Below are 20,654 nucleotides of genomic sequence, written 5' to 3' on the forward strand. Positions count from 1 at the left end.
CACTACTCTGGATTGGTTCATTCTAGATAGGTCCTTATGGTATATGACAGCTTACTGCCTTTATTCTATCTTCTTTAGTAAGTCAAGTCTGCATATTCCCAGTCCTTAAAAACAGATTGTTTTAATTGCTGACTTGAAGAGCTCTTTATATATTTTAAAAGAATATCAGGTATGACTTTCCTTTTATTACTTAGCTAATATAAACAAACTCCAAGTTTTTAACTTTTCTACTTTTATTATGAAGCAGTCTTGCTAAAATCTAAAGTTGGTCATGTTTAAACATGTGGTTGTTCTGACAGACAGTTGGCTATTCTCTCAGTTATTCCCCACACACGGTAGTTTTTACTATTTATCTACAAATAATCTACAGCAGAGAGACTGACTCATTACTGTCAGCATTCTCCCTCCATTTTATATTGTGATCTACCAAAGACAGATGGGTAGAAGGAAGGAAGACTCTGTATGGAGCCTCATCACCAGAGATCCCTGGGCAGAACCCATACTAGATCTATAGTACCCATTTATCTTACTAATATTGACAACACTTAATACACACACACACACACACACACACACACACACACACACACACACACACTCTCCCTTTTTTCTGAAAATCATCTTATTAAGACATCACAATGGAATTGGTGTAATTATTATGATAGGTCTACAAACAATAGTTTTACAACTTTCACAGGTATTTGCCATATTTAGATATGAATCTTAAGAATGAGTAGGTGATCCACCAACCTGAGGAGAGAAGCAGTAAGGTTTTCATACAGAGATACTCTTCATAGGATACCTGCAATCTTTGTAATTCAGAGGAGACAAACAGCATGTGTTTACATTGGTCATACATGCAGGGTAGAGACATTCTCTGCCTGGGAGACACAAATACAGATATGAGTTAGAAAGAAACAGTGCTAATAGCTGAATTTTGGATTGGTTTTTACATCTATGAACTCATGGCTGCAAACATATCTACTGCTGTTACCAATAACCTATTATAAGACCTGAATTTTGGCAAACAAAGAGAGACAATTCAATAATAACCTTTTACAGGAGACACTAGGTTTTTGTTGTTCTGAAACAACAAAATTGTGAATCCTTTAGTATACTTAGAACTCAGTAAGCTATCTAATTCTGGAATCCCAACAGTGTACTTTTATGGAGTAACAGTGTACTTTTAGGGAATAGTTATTCCTACAAATCTTTTAGTCTGCTTATTCCTTTTAAAATTATTTCATTTTCTTAGATTACAGTTACACCATTTCCCCCTTCCCTTTCCTCTCTCTAAACCTTTCCACATCCCCTTTTTGCTTTCCTTCAAATTGATGGCCTCTTTGTGCATTAATTGTCGTTATGTGCATGCATTATATTCATATATATTCCTAAATACATAAGTGCAACCTGCTCAGTATGCATGTTACTTATATGTTTCCAGGGATGACCAGTGGTACGGGATAATCAACTGATGTATAATCCCCTGGGGAAAACCATTTCTCCTGTCGCCAGCATTTCCTAGCTGTCTATGGTTCTTTGTGTAGGGTTAAGGCCTTTTAGAGTTTCCCTTATCCATGTTAGCATGTGTAGTGTGTGGCCTTTGTTTAGCTGATGTTTAAGCAGGGACACCACTAGTTTACTCCATATACAGCAGATACTATTTTATTTCCCTTAGCATTTAGATGTACTAGTTACTCATTTAAATCAACACTTGACATTTGAATATAGTCAGATCTACAACACAGTTTCTGATCTTACCATTTACAGAAGCCCCTCCCTGTCAATAGCATCTCACCCTAAAGACAGTGATGTGGGAAAGTTGTGCTAGGGCCAGTTTTAGCGCTCTTCTCGGCCTTCCTCTTGTCTGCTGACATCGTTCCTTACTGCACCTGGAGCTTAGGCTACACTGGCTGGGAGCCCCAGGATCTCTGTGTTAGCCCCTCAGTGGTCTCCACATGTTAGCGTGTGAGCAACTGAAGAGCAGGATCCTCTCTATATTCTGACTGAGTGAGGGCGGAGCTTAGTTGGCAGAGTGCTTGCCTTCCCTCTCCCAAGTCTAAGAACGGTATTCACTATTATTTACCTCTAATCCATGTTGGTTACTTCTTAGAACAAATCTAAAGTCTATTTCACAGATGCCGTGATTTTGTTTTGCCCTTATTCATTCCTCTCAACATTACCACAGTCACGAAGGCCTTCTTTGGATCCCTCACCTGTGCTAAGCTTGCTTCAGTTCTTCACACTTGTTTCTTCTCTCTTGAATGCTCTACATTTTCACAGTTTTGTTTGTTTGTTTTGTACAATGAATGATTACTACTCAAGATTTCTGGGTTCTAAAACCCCCATCATCTCCACCCCAAGGCTACCATACTATTTTATCATGGTTTATGAAATAATTGTGGTCTTTTATTTGAGTCCCCATCAGATGTTTAAGAGACCTCGTCTATTTTGCCTACCATTTTATTCTGCATTTGTATAACAGTGCTTGGCTCTTGATAAGTATGTAAATACCACTTAAAATATGTCGGCAGAACAGCGTAGGCCCCTCCAGCGGAGAGACGCTGTATACTCTAGCTGGGATGGTTCGCTGCTCCAGTTAGGAATTTTCTCTACTGCTTTCCTACCTATCCTCTGAGATCTGTCCCCAAACTGCATTCTAGGCTAAAGAATCTCTTCTTAAAAATACCTGGGGCCATATCATCTGGTCCCCATTAAAACACTTAGAGAAAAGGAACTTAATTGTGTCATTACTTTAGCCTCTTCTACTTAACCTTTAGCTCAAATAGAAGCATTTCTGTAACTCCTGCACATTTAAAGAAGGATGCTTGCTATATTTTCAGACAACCTCTTTAGGGCATCCCAAGTGCTCTCAGCTTCCCTTTCTCTAAACATAACCAATTGTCATTCAGGGCACATCTCAGATGGTCATTGTTACTTACATGAAGTGTAATTGAACTAGTGTTATGTTAATGAGGCTTTTGGTTTCCACCCCACCCCACCCCACCCCACCCCTTGGTTTTGAAACAGGGTTTCAATATGTAGCCCTGTCTGCCCAGGAACTAGCTCTGTAGACTAGGCTGGCCTCGAACTCACAGAGATCTGCCTGTCTCTGCCTCTCAAGAATCTCCGTACAATAAAGGATAATGTCTATTATTCCAAAAATATCCCTTGGACTCTGTATGTGACATATCATTCTAGGAGTGGATAAGCTACTGGAACAAAGGCTGTTGGTATAAAACAGAAAATAAGAAAAACCAGGGCTAAATGGAAAAGAGGATGTATTTAGTCTCTGTGAGCCAAGAGATTATGTTTGAAGAATGACCAGCTTAAGTATCGACAGAGAACATTTAAAAGGAATAAACAGAAAGGAAGTGAGGAAGCACTGGGCAGCCAATGCAGTTGATCAGGACAGTGCTAAGGAGGAAAGCATCAGTCAACACAAAGACACTAATAATCGAAGTAGAAAACCTGTGAGCAAAACAGCTGCATGAACCAGGGGTGAACCAGGACAGCAGTTCTAAGTGCGAGCATAGGCTTACATAATGAGACGACAGCAGACTTGTGAACTGTGAGCTGTGATAGTTCTTCAATTTAAAAAAAAATCATAATACTATATTCTTCATATTCATTCCTTTCTTTTTCTAGACATGATGTCATGTGACCCAGGCTGGCTTCAAACTTGCTATGTAGCTAAGGATAATCATGAACTTCTAATCTTCCGATATCCACCTTCTCAGTGCAGAGTCCAGGTGTGCACATCACACCTGGTTACGTCGTGCTGGGGATCACGGGAGGTATCATACATGCTAAACAAGCACTCTACAACAGCAATACATCCCCAGTGTAATTCTCACAGCCTTTCTAAGGAGCAGATGTGTTAGCCTTGCCTGTCTATACCAACTCAAACCCACTCAGAGGGGCCATCCTCATTGTTCCTGTGGACCCCACATGAATTTTTATTAGACTAATTTTGTTTTCTAGATTAGGGGTATATAATTAAAATAACAGTACAATAAGATAATTGTTTTTAATCTCAGACTCCAGAGATGCTTAAGGTATAAAGGGGTTTTTGGTTTGTTGGTTTGGTTTTGGTTGCTAGTTTAAACAAGGTCTTCTATTATGTAGCTCTGGCTACCCTGAACTCAGCACATAGCTCAGGCTATCCTGGAACTCACAGATATCCACCCACATTATTGTGATAGCCCATGGGGAAAACATCAGCTGCTTAAAATACCATACGAGTGGATACAGGACACCCGATTCACATGTAACTTACTCATTAATAATCAGATCAGGAGCAAAGCAGAGCAGGTTTCCACTTGATTGTCTGTATGATCTCCAACCCAGGGCAAATGCCATGAGAAACATCCATGAGTACTGTAGCAGGGTCATTTGGTCATCCAGGTGTAAGTTTCTGAAGCCTAGATTGGAAATAAAGGTATGAGGAACACTCTAGTTACCCAGTTGGCCTTGTTTGGGTGTGATCATTAATAGATAGCCATTGATCAGATCAACACCTGGGCACTCAAAACTCTTTAATGGTTTAATAAAACTTATGAACAGCTATTTTTGGTCAACTTTGTCTATTTAAGTGTACATCAAGTAGTATAGGAAAAGAGAAAGCCAAGAGTCTTTGCGTAGGATATTTCTTAATGGGTTTAGATTTTTAAAAGTTCCTGAAGATTTTTAAAAGTTTATCATTCATGCTAAAAAGGTGGGGTGATGGCCACATAGGTGTGTGTAGCCATAAGCTTGCCAGTCACTTTCCTATCTGTAAAGTTAGGACTGAGGCTTATCCTTGACCTTTGGTATACTGAAGTTCCAACAAAGAACTTTTGTTTAAAAATACCTTTAAAATTAGAAGAAAGTTTAAAGTCAATACATGGCATTTTGTTTAATGAAAAACTAAAATAATTTTGTGTTAGGAAATTTTGACAAAGTCAGCAAATCTGCTGTTTATCAACTTCAAAAACAATCTAAATGAAAATAAGTAGAATTCCTGAATGCTGTCTTCCAGGCGTTGCCGTGGATGGGATTTTAGTTTGGATATTGCAAGATCTTATGTAAAATGAAATACTATGTGTAACCTGAAAGTCAGGGAATGGCACCCACAGTTTCCTTTGGATCTCTCTCTTGTTCTTGTGAGTAAGAGAAACAAGATTTGCTGTGAGATCAATCAGGATGACAGATAGAGTCTTAGAGCAGCTTTATTTTGGAGGGTGCTGCAGATTGACCCCAAGGATTGTGTATGGTAAGCAAACCAGTCATACACCACACCCAGCTCAGAGTGCTTTTGGTGAAGAAAACACAGCTTTCTGCCGAAGCTCTGTTGTCCTTCATGTCCTACCTGGTATCGCCTTTGCCCATTTCACTGCTGCAATCACTTGACGCCCACCTAACATGTTGAGTGTGGTCATAATTCTCCATGCTGAATCTGGAACAGAGCTATCATATCCTGCATACAACACCTCGGGTTCAATCACCTCCAGCAGTGACACCAAGGTAGGGGTGAGCTGTGGTAATGCTGCAGGAACTATTGTTTTGTTAGGATTTTCCGAAGTGTCTTGTGAGACTCCTGCAGTGGCTTGCTGAATCCCTTTGATTTTTTTCTTTGTTTTTCGAGCTGTGGATATTGAAAAAAGGAAAATAAATGCACTGAATTAACTCTGTAGCCCAAACTTTCCAATTATAAAGGTCTTTCATTTCTGAAACTATTATCGAAAGAAGTAAACTATTTAAAAATTTGGCATGTCTCCATGAATGTGTGCACACATTGTGAATGTGGTGTACGTACACGTGTGTATGCATACACCTGTGCTTTGCTCAAGGCCAGGGGAAGAAGTTGGATATCCAAGTCTATCACGCTCCACTTTATTCCTTTTGAGGCAGGCTCCTTCGTTGGACTTGAAGTTAGGCTAGTAGCCAGTAAGCCCTAGAAACACTCTTGTCCCACCTTATCCTTCAGAATGCTGTGGTTAATAAGCCTGGACATATCTGTACCTGGCTTCTGATGTGGGTAGTGGGGTAAACCTGGGTCATTCATGCCTGCCCACCACCCGGTATTACCCACTGAGCCTCCAATCCCAGGATTCTTCTATTTGTCATTTGATAGCATGGCATGGAAGAGAAATTTTGTTTCTGGAAGGGAAAGGTCTATAGGAATTCACTCACATGATTTGTTTACTCTAACAGTGATCCAGTAGTTTACTGTTCACCTTAAACTTCTGAGCCCCCTGCCTCCTAAGTGCTACACTGTGTTGCCATTTATTCTCAGTTTTTCTTAGCTCTTTGAGAATTTTCTACAGTGTGTCTTGAACACACTTACTTCTGTGTTTAACTCCTCCTAGACCCACACCCGCTTCCCACTTTACCACTGTGACATAGAATCGTGCTGCCCATGTGTTCTTGATGTGTGGCTTTCCTTCCACTCGGATGGGTGACTTAGCAGGGGCCACACTCAGCAGGGAACCAGCTAGGGAGTGGGACTTTGGGGCATTCCCTGTCCCATTCTGAGATTCTGTCTGGCTCAGGCTTGCACACAAGTGCTGTGAGCTTCTATGCACAGCTTTCCTGCTCTGTCTGGAAAACACATCCCTTGTCGTCATCCAGTGCCTCCGGCTCTGTCTTCCCACCCTCTCTTCCATAAGCCTTGAGAGGAGGAGGTGTGACACAGATGTCCCCTGTGGGACTGAGCTGTCAATCTGGATGGACTTACAGCTCTGGGAGCGGTCTGGGGATTTGAACTCTTTATATTTAGTAACAACACTCCTATCAAGAGAATGAGATGAATACCATTCTCTCAAGATCAGCATCTTTTATCCAAATTATTGCTCTTCTCAATTCCTTAGTTCCTCAATATAAGATGTTTATTTTTAATCATGTGAATGTTTTTCTCTGTGTGGGAGTCTGAGTACATGACTGTAGGTATCTACAGAGGTCAAAAGACATCAGATCCCCTGGAACTAAGTTACTGGCAGTCGTGAGTTGTCAAATGTGGGTGCTGGGAAGTGAACTTGGATCCTCTGCCACTAATCCATTTGTCTATCCCAAAGACTATTATTTATAAAATACAAATATGACCATGCCTCTCTCATTACTGGTCATCTAATTCCTCCTCAGGGTCTGTATTGACAATTCAGTGCTACTTGGTCTAGGATGACTTCTCTGACTTTCAGGACAGACACGATCACCTACCCTCTTGATCCTGTAGTAATATTTCTTTTGTGGCATGTGTACTATTTTGTGACTGACCTTGTAGCATAAACAAAAAGTAAGCTGCTCAGACTCAGGCACTAAATTTATATTCTCTTTATGCTTGGTGAGTATTTGCTAAATGCTATAACACAGTAACAGTAAATACTAACCTTGCAAGTTACTAAGAATGCTCCTTTCAGAGAGCTTGCTACTTCAACTACAGCAAATCCTGACTTTTCCAGAGGCAAGTTTTTAAATAAGTGTTAATTATATAACTTTTTATATAATCAGGAATTTCAAATTATAACTTACAAGTAGTTTTTAGTTTTCTTTTATACTTAAACCATAAAACAACCCATCCAATGTTGTTGGCAGAGTTGTAATAAAACATATGTTTTCAAGTAAAAGGTGTGGTGTTTTTGAAGTGCAGGAAAATGAGAGGAGCATGAACTAGCTCTCACGTACAGTCCTTTCCAATCCTAGGAAATGGTTTTGAGTTTTAAAAAAGGAGTAAGAAGGATGAAAACAAAATTGCTCCAAGTTACGTAATTTTCAATATTATGTAATCTCTTTACTTAATATACACCCTGGCTGTCCTGAATTCAATGTATATAACAAAAGTGGATGAACTAACAAAACATTCTATTTTAATATAACATTTTGCTAATTTAATTAGAGTTCATTACGATTACGTTTGCTTGCTCTTATAAAAAGTAAAGTGGTCAGTTCTCATGTGATAGGTAGGTAGCTCCTTTAAGGTTCCATTACCTTCAAGGTTCATTCCAGCCTGAAGACATTTCCGATAGCGGCATGCTGGGCAGTTTTTCCTTCGAATTTTATCAATGATGCAATCGTTTCTTCCAGCACAAAGGTAATTGTGCTGTCCTACAAGAGAGTAAAGGGCATTGTTAAAATTCCACAGACCTGTAAGGACATTTTTAATGAAAAGCCTATCCTCTTTCTGGTTTTGTGTTAAGCAGACTATCATCAAGACACAAGAAGTCAACAGTGTGCTTTTCTACATGAATTACCATGTTGAGAGGACTTGTTCTGTTCAATGAATTTAAAAGTCAATTAAAACAAACCTTACTTCTGTACTTCATATATAGATATGTTCAAGTCATAATACTCTAAGATCAAGAGACAGAATTGTATGCTATTAAATGCCCTGTGCCAAAGGTCAGTACTTTAAAAACTGCTTTATATGGTTCTTTAACAGTTATAGATGGTGTTTGTAATCATTGTTTTTTATTATGAATTCTGATCTATTGCTGACATGACTAAACACAAGCAGGCTTACAATTTTTTGGGAATCCCTAAGGAACAAAATGACTTTTAATTCATCATTCAACATTATCATGGGTATGTAAAATGAGTTCTTCCCAATCTTAAATGAACCAACTTCCAGCAACGGATTACTTAAAGCGCAAACTTGGCAAACTAACAAAGAAAGATAATTATTTCATATGCTTTTAGAATGTGAGGATGCTTGGTGTCACCTTCAGCCTCAAATACTGATGTCATCAGTGCTAGCTTCGACGTTCTCTGGTACCCAGCATTGAAGAACATACCATAAACTCTAGGTCTCTCGGCAAAACATTCTGAGAGTGTTAAAGGGGAAAAGGCAGAAAAGTGTTTTCATCTCCCACATGCTGCACTGTCTTCTTTAATCCGAGTATTAAATGATGAAAACAACTGAAGGATCTATTTGACTGGGGCTGGATAAGTCCACTTTTAACACTTGACAGTGGCTGCCATTTATTATAGGGTAGAGTTAGAAGTTAGGAATAGAAGTTTCCTACACAAGACTGACTGTCTACACAGTACACCAATAATTACCAGTCTGTGTTACTTGTATTAAATGAGATGGCAAGACACTGAGTAATGTCAGACATTTCTCAAGAATAAATCATATTCAAAGAAATGAGAAATAATTGTAATGATCAGTTCACCAGGTGGAACATATGTAGACCTGATTTCTAAGAAGAGACTATTTTTTTCTTTATTGCTTAGGGCAATCTAAGACTTTGATAAAAAAAATTAGTTTTTTTCTGATATATTACATCATGATGTTGTTTAAATATGTGTTTGGAGTACAAAGTTAGCTGTATTAGTTTAATCTTTCGTGAGGATAAGTTACGACGTTGACTAATAGTTTAGTTATATATTAGCTATATAGTTATATAATGGCTTTATTTCAGGGTTACTTTCCCATGCCTAATATGTCTGCTAGCTCTTTCAAATCCTTTCTGTGATTTGTAAGCCTCCTATTTTCTTAAACACAAAATAGAGGAACTAGCTCAATAAAACCCTATTATATGAGGTCAGGGAGATGGCTCAGCAGTTAGGAGCACTTGCTGTTCTTGCAGAGGACCTGGGTTCAGTTCCTAGCACCCACAGGGCGGCAGGTAGCTAGTGTCTACAACTCCAATTCAAGGGAATTAGATGCCTTCTGGCCTCTGCAGGTACCAGGCACACACATGGTATTCACATTTATACATTTAAACATTTATACATATAAAATAAGACTAAATAAATTTTTAAAATCCCATCGTGCAGCAAAAGAAGTAACAACAGATTGTATCCACAGTAAAGCACTGAAGTTTTACCCCCTCAGAAAACCCTACATCTACTGTCTTACAGAGTTTCCCTATCTCAGTGTTGCTGGAAAAATTACTTCTAGAGTAGAAAACTTCAGTGTTCTATTTATTTCTAACTAAAAAGATTGGACTAAGTGTGCTATGCTGATATTGATTTCTTTATCCAGTGTGTACTATAACTGAGAATCCTAGTATAGGCTCAGGTTATTATAACAGAATGATCCACTAGTCAGTTCCTTCCTTAGAACAAGACGGGATTGGATCTGTGTTATCTCACAGAGAATGACCACGTGCTACTATTACAAAAGTAACTCTTCAACCGTCCTTTAAAGACAGACTTCTGCAATCCCTTTGCTTTCTGCCACCTGATAAATTTCCTTTCCAACTTCTCAATGGCAAGGAAAGAGCCTTCAGATAACCTGAAGCCTCTTTAACACTGTTTATTGGTACTTTTGGCTAAATCTACTTTTAGCACTTGACAGTGGCTTGCCATTTATGATAGGGTAGTAGCTAGCCTACACGATACCCCAGTGATATCTGTCTCCTAATACAGTGTAGTATAATCCCTTCCAAAATCACACCAACACTGGCTTCTATGACCAATAAAATATTGCATAGAACAAAGTGGGAAACACAACACAGGGTATGCAGAAGACGCAGACTACAATCTGTACTGAAAGTGTCTGAGGATTAACTATAAACTAATTCTATCAGCTTAACCTTCTAGAGTTGTTCTTAGTAGCAGTGGTACAGTGGCATGCCAAGAAACTGATCTTGGAAACATTAACTTTTTGGAGTTTGTTCTCTTATCAACTGTTGGGAATTTTGCCAAGCTTAGAAGTAATTATGCAGATGATACTGTGTTCAACACACCAGCACTACTCAGTGTATGGTAGCTAATAGTTAAACCTCTTATGAGTCCTTTTATTTCAGCATCTACCTGCATTACAATCTCGCAGGCATCAAGGGCTTATCAGATGCGTCTTTGAGGGTCTTGTTGAGAATACGACCTTACTTGGAGGCCACTTTGCTGGAATCCCAGTTTTGCCACTTCAGCTTTCTGAACCTGTTTGCTAGTCTGGCAGACACAAATCCTAACAGGATCTAAGTGTTCACAGGTCCCTAATTGATTTTTTTATGTATGTACTTCACATATGGCAAACAAAGTCAATACTTGTGAGCAAAATGAATGCAAGACAAAAAGATTGGCAGGGCATAAGGACCTGGAGAACTCCCAGGATCTTGGATTAAAAAATAGATTTGTCTTATATTACAAACATGTAAAACTTAATTATGATTTATGTTTGGGTATTTATATTGACAATATAAGGCTTAAGTATACTATCTAGTATGTGTTAAAAAGCTCATGTTAAATAAATAACATACCTATCCTTTAAAAATGAAATGCTACAAACCATGCTATAGATTTTGCAGTCTAGATAGAATTTTTCTTTGAATTACAGTACCAAGGGTTTGCAGAATTTTAGAGCTGGAAAATGCCTTTGAGAATGCTGAAACTCAAATAAAAGAGGAAACAGCCAAGTGACTTACTCACTAACATCTTACACATTTAAAGGTTTTCTTACTAATGTGATCTAGCCACCATGCTTTTCTGAAATAATTACATGATAAACATTTAACTCTAGTGTAGCTAATACTTACTTTTACATAAAAATAAGGGAAAGAGTTCACAGTGGGCTGTGAATGGTGTTATACTGAAAGATAAATATAGCTTTAATTTTTGGTTTAATTCTGTTGTGATGCTTTTGGGTGGGGTATAAAGAATATCTCTAATGTTAGCCCGTTGCTCTGGAGTGTGAACTCACCAATACATGACCACCCTGTATCATCCTTACAGTGCAGTCGCCTTCTTTGCAATGCCATACTTCCAGATTCCATATGATGATCTCTGTACTTGTGATTATTAAGTTGGCCTTTACTTTAGTAGATTGGACCTCAGTTATTGTGGTACTTAACATGACCTATTATTTATCTAACAGGAGAAAAGTAAAGAAAGACGCTGTTCCTCCCTTATTGTTCCTTCCCATGGTCACCGATTTTGTCAGACTGGTATAGCTGGTAGCTTTGAAACTAACTTGCTTATGGGGAATGAAAACCCACCATTCCCAGCCTGCCCAGACTTAGCATACTGCCAGTCTACACGGCACATTTCTTTTTTCTTTCTCAGACTGAACTTATCAACTTATTCTACTTCTTCTCCTTACTCCTGTCTCTTCCCAGTGGAGTACTTAAGGGCCACTATGCTTGTCCCTGAATTGATGGCTATCATTAGTGGACTCTGTATACAATGAACAGTTAAAAATTTACTATGAAAAATAGAAACAAAAATAAAACTCTTCAAAACACACACTACCTTCCACTGCTCTTTTAAAGAATACTTTGCAGCTTCCACATGTCAGCACCCCGTAATGACATCCTGAAGCTTCATCGGAGCACACCAGGCAGAGCTTGGGAGGTGGTCCCGTGGCTGCTGACGAGCTGGATGGAGGAGAGCTTACATCTGGTCTCATTCCAGGGCTGTAGGAGAAGGATAAATGGTGTTACGGTTGTCATGATTATGAAAGGAATGTTAGAATGTATTTCTTTTCCCTTCTCATTTCAAGCTGCATGTTCACACTGAATTCTGTCTTTTAAGTGCTAACAAGCACCAAAATACCCTATCTCCATATACTGAAACATACTATTTTTCTATATGAAATATGAAATGCATTAAACTGGTGAAATGGTACAGTGGTTAAGATCATTTGCCCAGTAGACATGAGGACCTGAGTTCAAGTCCTTACCACCTTCTTAAAAAGCAGGCCATAACTGTGCATGCCATAATCCCAGCATTGGGGGAGAGAGCCAGGTGGATATGATGGGCTCACAGCCAGCCAGCCTAACTAAAACAGTAAGGTTCCCATCCAATGCCTGTCTCAAGGCAAAGGTGGAGAGTGATAGAAGATACCCTGTGCACTGCTCTGGTCTCTACACACCTGCATACTCCCATGCATATGAAATATAGATGCACGGCAGTAAATAAAGTATGACGTGCCAGAGCCAATTAGTTCTCTGACTTCTAAACAGAATGATGTTGTGGTTTACTTAGAAAATAATGCATGCTAAGTGTGTAATTGGCAAGATTAAAATGATGGATTAGACCCATAATTATCATAAAGCCCAAGAAAGGATATCTCTACCATATCCCCAAATTCCTTCTAACCCTTTAATTGCTTAGACCATCAATCTTCTTTTCCTTTTAATTTTAATTCTGGCATTAATCTCATTATTATTCTATCCATGCTCTCTACTACAGAAAAAAATTACATACCAGCTTAGAGTTTGATCCTACCTGAAATGGTAGTTTCTTATGACTTAGAAATGATTGTTCCAGAAACATTACCATGTATGTTGGAAAAAAAAAACTCTAGTTTTCTATTTTGAGAACAACTACCTCTCCACCCCCTTCTCAATCAAAATACCCTGAGGCAAACAATGAAAACTATGAGTCTGTTGCTCCGACCAGAGCTCACTTTCCATTCTGCAAACTTCTTACCATCACAGGAATGAGCAAGGTAGTGTTATTAGTTTACATTTCTTATTGAAAGCCTTTACATCGTCAGAGAATTTGAAAGAATAAATAAATGGCTATTTATCTTTTACCTGAAGCAATGAAGGTAGATGACAAATTAACTATTACATTTTGTATTAAGTGATAATGATTTTCAATGGTGAATTGTCCTAAGGAGCTCTTGTCACACATCCTCACTCCGGAAAAGAAGCATATATATTGCTAAAAATAATCTCTAGCCTTTTGCTTCAGGTTACACTGCCTATTCCTTGTCTTGTTCTGTCCTCTCATCAGACTTTAAAAACTGCAGACAGTACAGACTCTTCAGGTGTGGAACTCCTCATGTTAAATTGTCTTGCTTATCATTATACAAGAAACTTCACACACATCAACACTGTCTTCCTACGAACTGTGCTCACTTCAGTCCCTGAGAAATGGTACTCAGGAGTAGGCTAGATGGGATGTAGCCTGTCTCTTCATCCTTTAGGCACGCTTTTATTTCAGCCTAGCACAGAACTAAATCTCAAATGCACAAAAAGGGTTAATATATTCACTACTAAAACACTTTCTTTCTTTAGTTAAATATAACAAAAACTGTTTTTCAATTGCTTCTTTAGCATTAAAAACACTAACTGTAGCTGGGAGTTGTTATGTATCCCTTGAATCCTAACATTTAGGAGGGTGAAGCAGAAAGGTTGCTACAAAATTGAGCCCAGTCTAGTCTGCCAGTTCTGGGAAACCCTGTGAGACCCTGTCTCAAGAAAGACAGAAACAAACAAAAATGTGTTATAATGCTATTAAGTAAGTCATTAAACCCAAGGTTCGCCCTAAATTTAATCCTCAAATGAATCTTCCTGCATGTTGCCAACTGTCTGTTTATCCAGTGGCTTAGTCAATAGGGCAGCACTCCCACTGTCTAGTTCTGGGAATAGGTCTAGGGTTTCACATTGTTCTCTGAGCACTGTCAATAGACTTTCTGCTTGTTTCCATATCACAAGATATCGATTCCTTGCTAGGTTTGGGCCAGTGGGCTGAGTGCAAAATGAGAGCCTTTAATAGAAGAGAATCTCCGGACATGACTGCTGAGGCTGGGCCCAGCCTCTGGTTAATGCAGGCTCGAAAGACAAAGCTTACTGCTTTGGGTCAGAGTTCTACATTGAAGTAGGATGGTCCTGGGGTGAGCACAGAAAGTAGCAATGTTCTAGGGGAGCAAAACCTCCTGAGCTTCTGTTCTGTCGACGCTCCTATTCCCAGTCAGCCAATCTCTTCTCATCTGACATCTATTTTTAGGGACCAGCAAGTTGCTTGTATATTTAGTTTATGGGAAATGAACACATTGTTTAAAGATTCTATAATGTTTCCTTTACCTGTTTTAAATATAATACTTGCGTATATAAGATATATGTATATATTTGAATTTTAAACAGTATTTCTGGTAGGCACATCATGGTTTCAGAACACTTCCATGAAGCAAATTTCATTTATCCTCTAAACAACCTTGTGATAAGATGTCACCATCCCTAGATGAGGTCATGTAAACAGTGGCACGTGGCTGGCCAGGGAGAATTTGTTTCAGGTCTGGCCAGTCCCACCTGACAGGCTGTATAGCTTTTGGGAACTGTCTACTATGTTGAGCTTTAGACCGTCGTCAGTGAGCTGAGAAGTATCACCTAGGATATGTTTAGAAGTCTAGTACATGGTCTTTACCTGCAGCAAGGAATTGAACCATACACGTTCATTATTTTAAGGAAAATAAAACTTAAGTCTAAAAACTAGGACAGTAGTTGCCCCAAATTATCACATAGAAATTAGGATATATAAAAAATATGGTCAGGCCACTGAAGTGTGATCTGTGTAGATGCAAACAGAGTTAAGACTAAATGAGAGAAGAATCAGGCTTCAGGGAGCCATCTAGACTCCCTGAATAAGAACTCAGTATGTGGGAGGCTGCGTGCGAGGTTGTGTGCCAGAGACATCAATGTGGGGAAAACTGGGTTTTGTTACACAAAAGGGAACTGGCTGGGCTCTACTGACCATTTTTATAAGAAATTGATGAATACAGCTGCAAGTGTCATTTGCTATGGTATTTCTAAGGAGGGTTAGGGTCAAACAAAATGACTAGTTTTCCAAGGAAAATAACAGACATCTTTCATGAAAAGCTATGGAAGAAATTAGTTGTAGTAACTGCATATTTCACCTTTATTTCTTATGACCACTACCAAGTGCTAACCATGCAAGTATTCATGTCTCTTTCTATTTTGTCACATGTTAAAGGTACATGGGCTGATATTTACAGAACAGTTTTTTGGCTTCTCAAGGATGCTCAGTGAACTTGACACCCTTTAACTATGAGGTGACAGTGAATACAAAGACTGCTCTATGTTAAGTTCATCAGTGCAAGTATCATCACGAGAACATTCTGATGTGGATGAAGACTCTCAGGGTCTTTAGAGTACACTTGGAACTGCTGTTGTGGAGGACATGGGGTGGTGATAAGGCAATAGAGTGTATCTAGGAATTCCCAATTGTCCTGTTTCGAAATGGGATATTAATTAATGAACTTAGCAAAAGGAAATGTTATTGTGTACTCAAACTTGAAGCTTTTCTGAACAGGATAAGATGTTAACCTTTTATAAACCCAAGTGTTGTGATTGAGTAAGCCTTCAATTTAGGTGAATTTAATCAATAATTTTTCAATGCAGTGCAAGAATCCACTTCAGAAAACAAGTATTAATTACTATAAGAAAACCTTGGGAATACAGTTGCCATCACTGGGTTAATTTTAACAACCACTAATGGAGTAGGTATTCTCATAGGCTTGTCAGTTTTGTACAAATGTTACACGGCTATAGTTCTCAATAGGAGAAAATTTTGTTCCTAGGGGACATCTGGTAATGTCTGAAGATGTTCTTAATTCCTCACAAATGGGGAGAAAGCTACTTTTGCAAGGGATAATAGGCCCAAGATGTGGTAAACACCCTCTGGTGCACAAGACAACCCCCGACTAGACTGGCCTAGTTTAGGTGTCAGCAGAGGTGAGATCCATGAAACTTAGCCAAAGCTTCTAGCACATAAACTAATATGAATAAATACATAAAATTGGACAAGAGCCATAAACATTTTTAAAGTGTGTGGTGTCCATTCTGGAGTGATAAAGCTAGAACACAATCCCTCCAACTAAGATTCAGAGAGAATCTAGGAAGAGAGAACAGGAAATTTCTGAGAGCCAGACGACAGGATTAGCTCTGAGATTATACCTTCTATATGGACGGGAAAGCTGCACCCATGAAATCTCAAGGGTGTGGTTGCCTAACTAAGACAGGAGTGATGGCAAGACCCGTTGATATGCCACTAGGGAGGGAGGCTATCTCACGGGGTCCCATCCTAGATGAAATGCTACAGCTATGGCTGCTGAAAGAGAGAATCAGTCTTTGTTAGTGATGGTATGTACCCTCTAACTGGGTATCAAATGCCAAGTAGCCATTCCCACAAAGCATACATCTGAGCAACGGTAATGCACTCAGCAGGTTATATTTTACACACACACACACACACACACACACACACACACACACACACACACACACACCACTAATAACTGAAGAAAACGAGGTCATGAATTTGAGAGGGAATTGGGGCAGGGACTGACATGGTGGAGTTGGAAAGAAGGATAATATTATATAGTAGTCATATAAGAAATTTGCAAAAGCAACTATTAAAACATTTTAAAAGAAACAGTTGCTCTATTGAGGCTGCGACTGTAGTTTTGAGTGCAGACAAAGAGAGGTTCAAAATGGAGTAGAAGCCAGAGACTATACAGGCCTGGTTATCAACGATAGAACTAGCTGGAGTCAGTAATTTAATTTTCCCCTCTAGGGCTAGCAGTAAAAGGTGGATTTTACACATTAACGTCACCTGTACTTTTCTTATCTGTTCATTAGGGAAAATGTAAACACTCAGCTGCACACAGCAGGTGACTATATTTTCTGACTCTCTGTTTATTTTTGCTTTAGCTAAAAGATTAATGATTTGTTTAATAATAAGCTATCTATTAGCTTTCAAACCAAATATAAAAGTACTCAAAAGGAAGACTTTCACCACATTTCTGTGCTATAGTTTTAGTAGAGCCTATTTTGCCTTATTTCAGCAATGCAAAGAAGACTGGTTATTACTCTTTTTGCTTTGCATTTATGGAGAAAGGTTTCAGTTTTTGGTGTATATAAAGAATCTTCCTCTAAGATTCTGATTAGGTAAGAGTGAAAAAAAAACCAGCGTTTCCTTTGAAACATACTTAATTTCTTACTGGCTCCATGGATCAGAAAGCTATCTGATTAGGAGTAGATACAAATCACATGATTTGTATCTAGGAATAAAGGTGGAATGAGATCGAATTTTCTCCATGCATCTTTCAGTTTAAGCTAAGAAGTGTTAGGTTACTGTGGAATGAAAACATCTGTGATTATGTTCATTTATCAAACAAGCTGTTTAGATCTCCATTTTTAATGTCAAATGTTATTAACAGGAATAAAATACTAAAACAAATGAAGGGCTTAACTTCACACTGTGCATCATTTACACTCATGTAAGTCAGAAGCTAGATCAACAAACACAGGCATGAGGACTTTCAGGAAGGACAGGAAAGGTGGACTCCCTGAACTCTCCCATGCCGTGGCTCATGTCGGTTCTCTGAGCGTAATCTGCTTGACCGTAAAAATCAAAGTCTTCTGCTCAGATGCTCCATATAAGCAGGCTACCTTTTCTGAGTGGGTTTCGATGGGAAAGAATAAACTATAATCTGTAAATGACTTTGGGGTCATTTATATATTCATATTTGAGAATAAATGATCAGCTAAAGTCTAATCTACTTCAAAGGAAAAAATAATGTATTTCTTCCTCATGAACCTGAGCTTAGATCTTATGCTAAGTAATTTATCTCTTAACAACTGTGTCATCTTGTATAGAGGAGAAATATTATAAATCTTGTAAATTTCATGCATGCTCTTTCTCATGCTGTGTTCTCAGTTCTGTCAACTCAGTTTTTGTTAAGAAACATAGTTTTGAGGAGGAGCAATGCTGTGTGATGAAGGAAGATTGATAAGGAGAGTGAATGAGTGTTTTTATTGCATGGTTATCTCTAGAAAGAAGATGTCCTTTTACTTGTGTTTGATGTTTCCTTACTCTGAGGAACACACAGGATAATAAATGATTTGCTAGTACCTGAACTCTAGGAGATTTCGTACAGAATTACGAGCACGCCATCTTCACAGAAGGAAGGACTCTGATGGAGGCAATGGTCAGTCCTTACTGGTTTTAAATATATACCCTCACATCTTTGAGGTGCACTTGAAACAGGGTGGTAACTTGGTTTCACTATTTTTAATCTGCAAAATAATCTTAAACAGCTAACAGTCTACATGCCTGTGAAACCAAGCACAGTTATCCGGCAACTAACACTTTTTGGCCAAGGCAGGCTGTGAACTTTCAATCTTATTCCAGATCCTTCCTGGATGACATGTATATACCATCACATTCAACTTTCCTAGTTGATTCTTAAAGAGAGATTTGAATCCATTTACTATGCTTAGTAGCCTACACATACAAGCAAAGAGTTTGCCATTTTGGCCATTTCTCATACATTACCTATTACTATTTTGTTTGTTTTGGAGACATAGTCTCATAGCCCAAGTTCTATTTTTATCCTTATATATTATGCCAATTTTCTCTTTCTTGTCCTATGACCACTGTACATACATTCACCTTTCACAACCACAGTGATTTATCCTAAGCTGCCCCATCCTTAGCTTTTTCTCTTCTCATTCCAACCAACCCATCACGGTCGACAGACATTCCTGTCCTAATTAAAAGTCTAGGGACTTCTCCAATGTGTGCAGTATAAGCACAATATGGCTCTCAGTCTGGCCCCTTTCATTTTTCCAATCATGTGTCTTTCTATAAACATAAACCATTTGGTGTGTCATTTTAGAGAACCTGTGTTGTATAAATATTTACGAAGTGCCTGGTATGCACCACGTTTCTCCTGGGAGTCTTTGTTAAGACCTGTTCCCCTATCCTGATGCATCTACTGTGGCATTTCTGAACTATAAGATTTTGGGACTCCAACACTGGCATGTAACATTGTATACAGCGGCCTTGGTGCCTTTCGATGTGTACATGTGTTCTTTCTATTGGTAACTCCTTTGAAAAGGCACAGGGTCATGGTTTGCACCTCGTCCCACAGTGGGCCTCTTGCAGGTGGTTCTGATAAAGATAAAAATGTATAAATGTACTAAATAAAATATCCCATCTGACCTTGGAAAGAATTTTAAGTACTTAATATGATAGGTGTTTATAAGATTATATCCAATATAGAGGTAACCCTGCAACTAAGTACTGCCCAGAAGTCTTTACTAAAAGGACTAAGTAGAATGACATATAATCTTATGATATGGACACTGTTACCAACATTATGTTACATTAAGTTAGACAATTAGCAAAGTCAGACCCTTTCTTCCTGCTCCCTACACAGCTGTGTGGTCTTTCTTACACTAAGTTAACACCTGACCCAGCACTCCTACAGTAAGCTGACAGAATCATGATCTTTCTCAGCAACACAAAGTCAAAGCAGAAAATTCGCTGAGCTTACTTCTAGCATTTTAAAGGCAAAGAGTTTTCTTACAGCTGTGTTAAATTTCCAAATATTCTACAAACTAATAAGCTCAGGCTACACAATTAGCACAGCTTCAAAATTTCCAAAGGTATTTTCTAAGAACAACAACAATAACAACAAACCCAGAATACTATGTCTATATGTAGCACAAATGAAAGGGAAAATCCCTCTGAACAGGCTTCAGCTCTGAGACAATATTCTTTATCTCATCAAAGGCTAAAGTTTAATTCTCATATTAGCATGCGGTTCTAGTTTCTGTTGTGCCAATGAGTCTCTTCTGATCAGAATATATATTCATAGAAACAATATACATATTTAATAAAGAGGAAAGACATTATTCCCACTACTAGATCAAGAAGTAAACAAGGAGCCTTTAGAATGGATGGAAAAGCTATTTAAAGGCTGAAAAGATTTTCAATAGGTTATAAGCAAAAACTAAACGAAGTGTCCAATAATAACCATGTTACAAATTAAAGATTATAACTCTATATGCCAAGCTCTACAACTAGGAACTTACATAAATAGTTCTAAGTCTAATTTACAGATTGAGAATAAAGAAATTGAGCTATATTTTTAAAATCAAAGTTGTATCATAAAATTCAGCTGAATTCAGGTATGT

At 38.4% G+C, this 20,654-nt stretch overlaps 1 protein-coding gene across 15 annotated transcripts in view; it reads right to left on the minus strand.

Moving 5' to 3' along the window:
- Positions 1-20,654, minus strand: part of Nr3c1 (nuclear receptor subfamily 3, group C, member 1) — a 121,726-nt gene that overhangs the window by 8,942 nt on the left and 92,130 nt on the right. For 8 of the 15 annotated variants that reach the window (XM_017600843.3, XM_017600844.3, XM_063277082.1 and 5 more), the window contains exons 3-7: positions 12,169-12,335; positions 7,966-8,082; positions 5,351-5,626; positions 4,280-4,424; positions 751-881 (exon numbers count right to left, since the gene is read on the minus strand). In XM_017600843.3, coding sequence (XP_017456332.1) covers positions 751-881; positions 4,280-4,424; positions 5,351-5,626; positions 7,966-8,082; positions 12,169-12,335 — 836 coding nt within the window. The remainder of the gene's footprint in view (positions 1-750; positions 882-4,279; positions 4,425-5,350; positions 5,627-7,965; positions 8,083-12,168; positions 12,336-20,654) is intronic. The other 7 variants (NM_001408897.1, NM_012576.3, XM_063277088.1 and 4 more) reach the window with 1 other exon arrangement.

Source organism: Rattus norvegicus, chromosome 18, assembly GCF_036323735.1.
Source record: "Rattus norvegicus strain BN/NHsdMcwi chromosome 18, GRCr8, whole genome shotgun sequence".
NCBI lineage: Eukaryota > Metazoa > Chordata > Mammalia > Rodentia > Muridae > Rattus > Rattus norvegicus.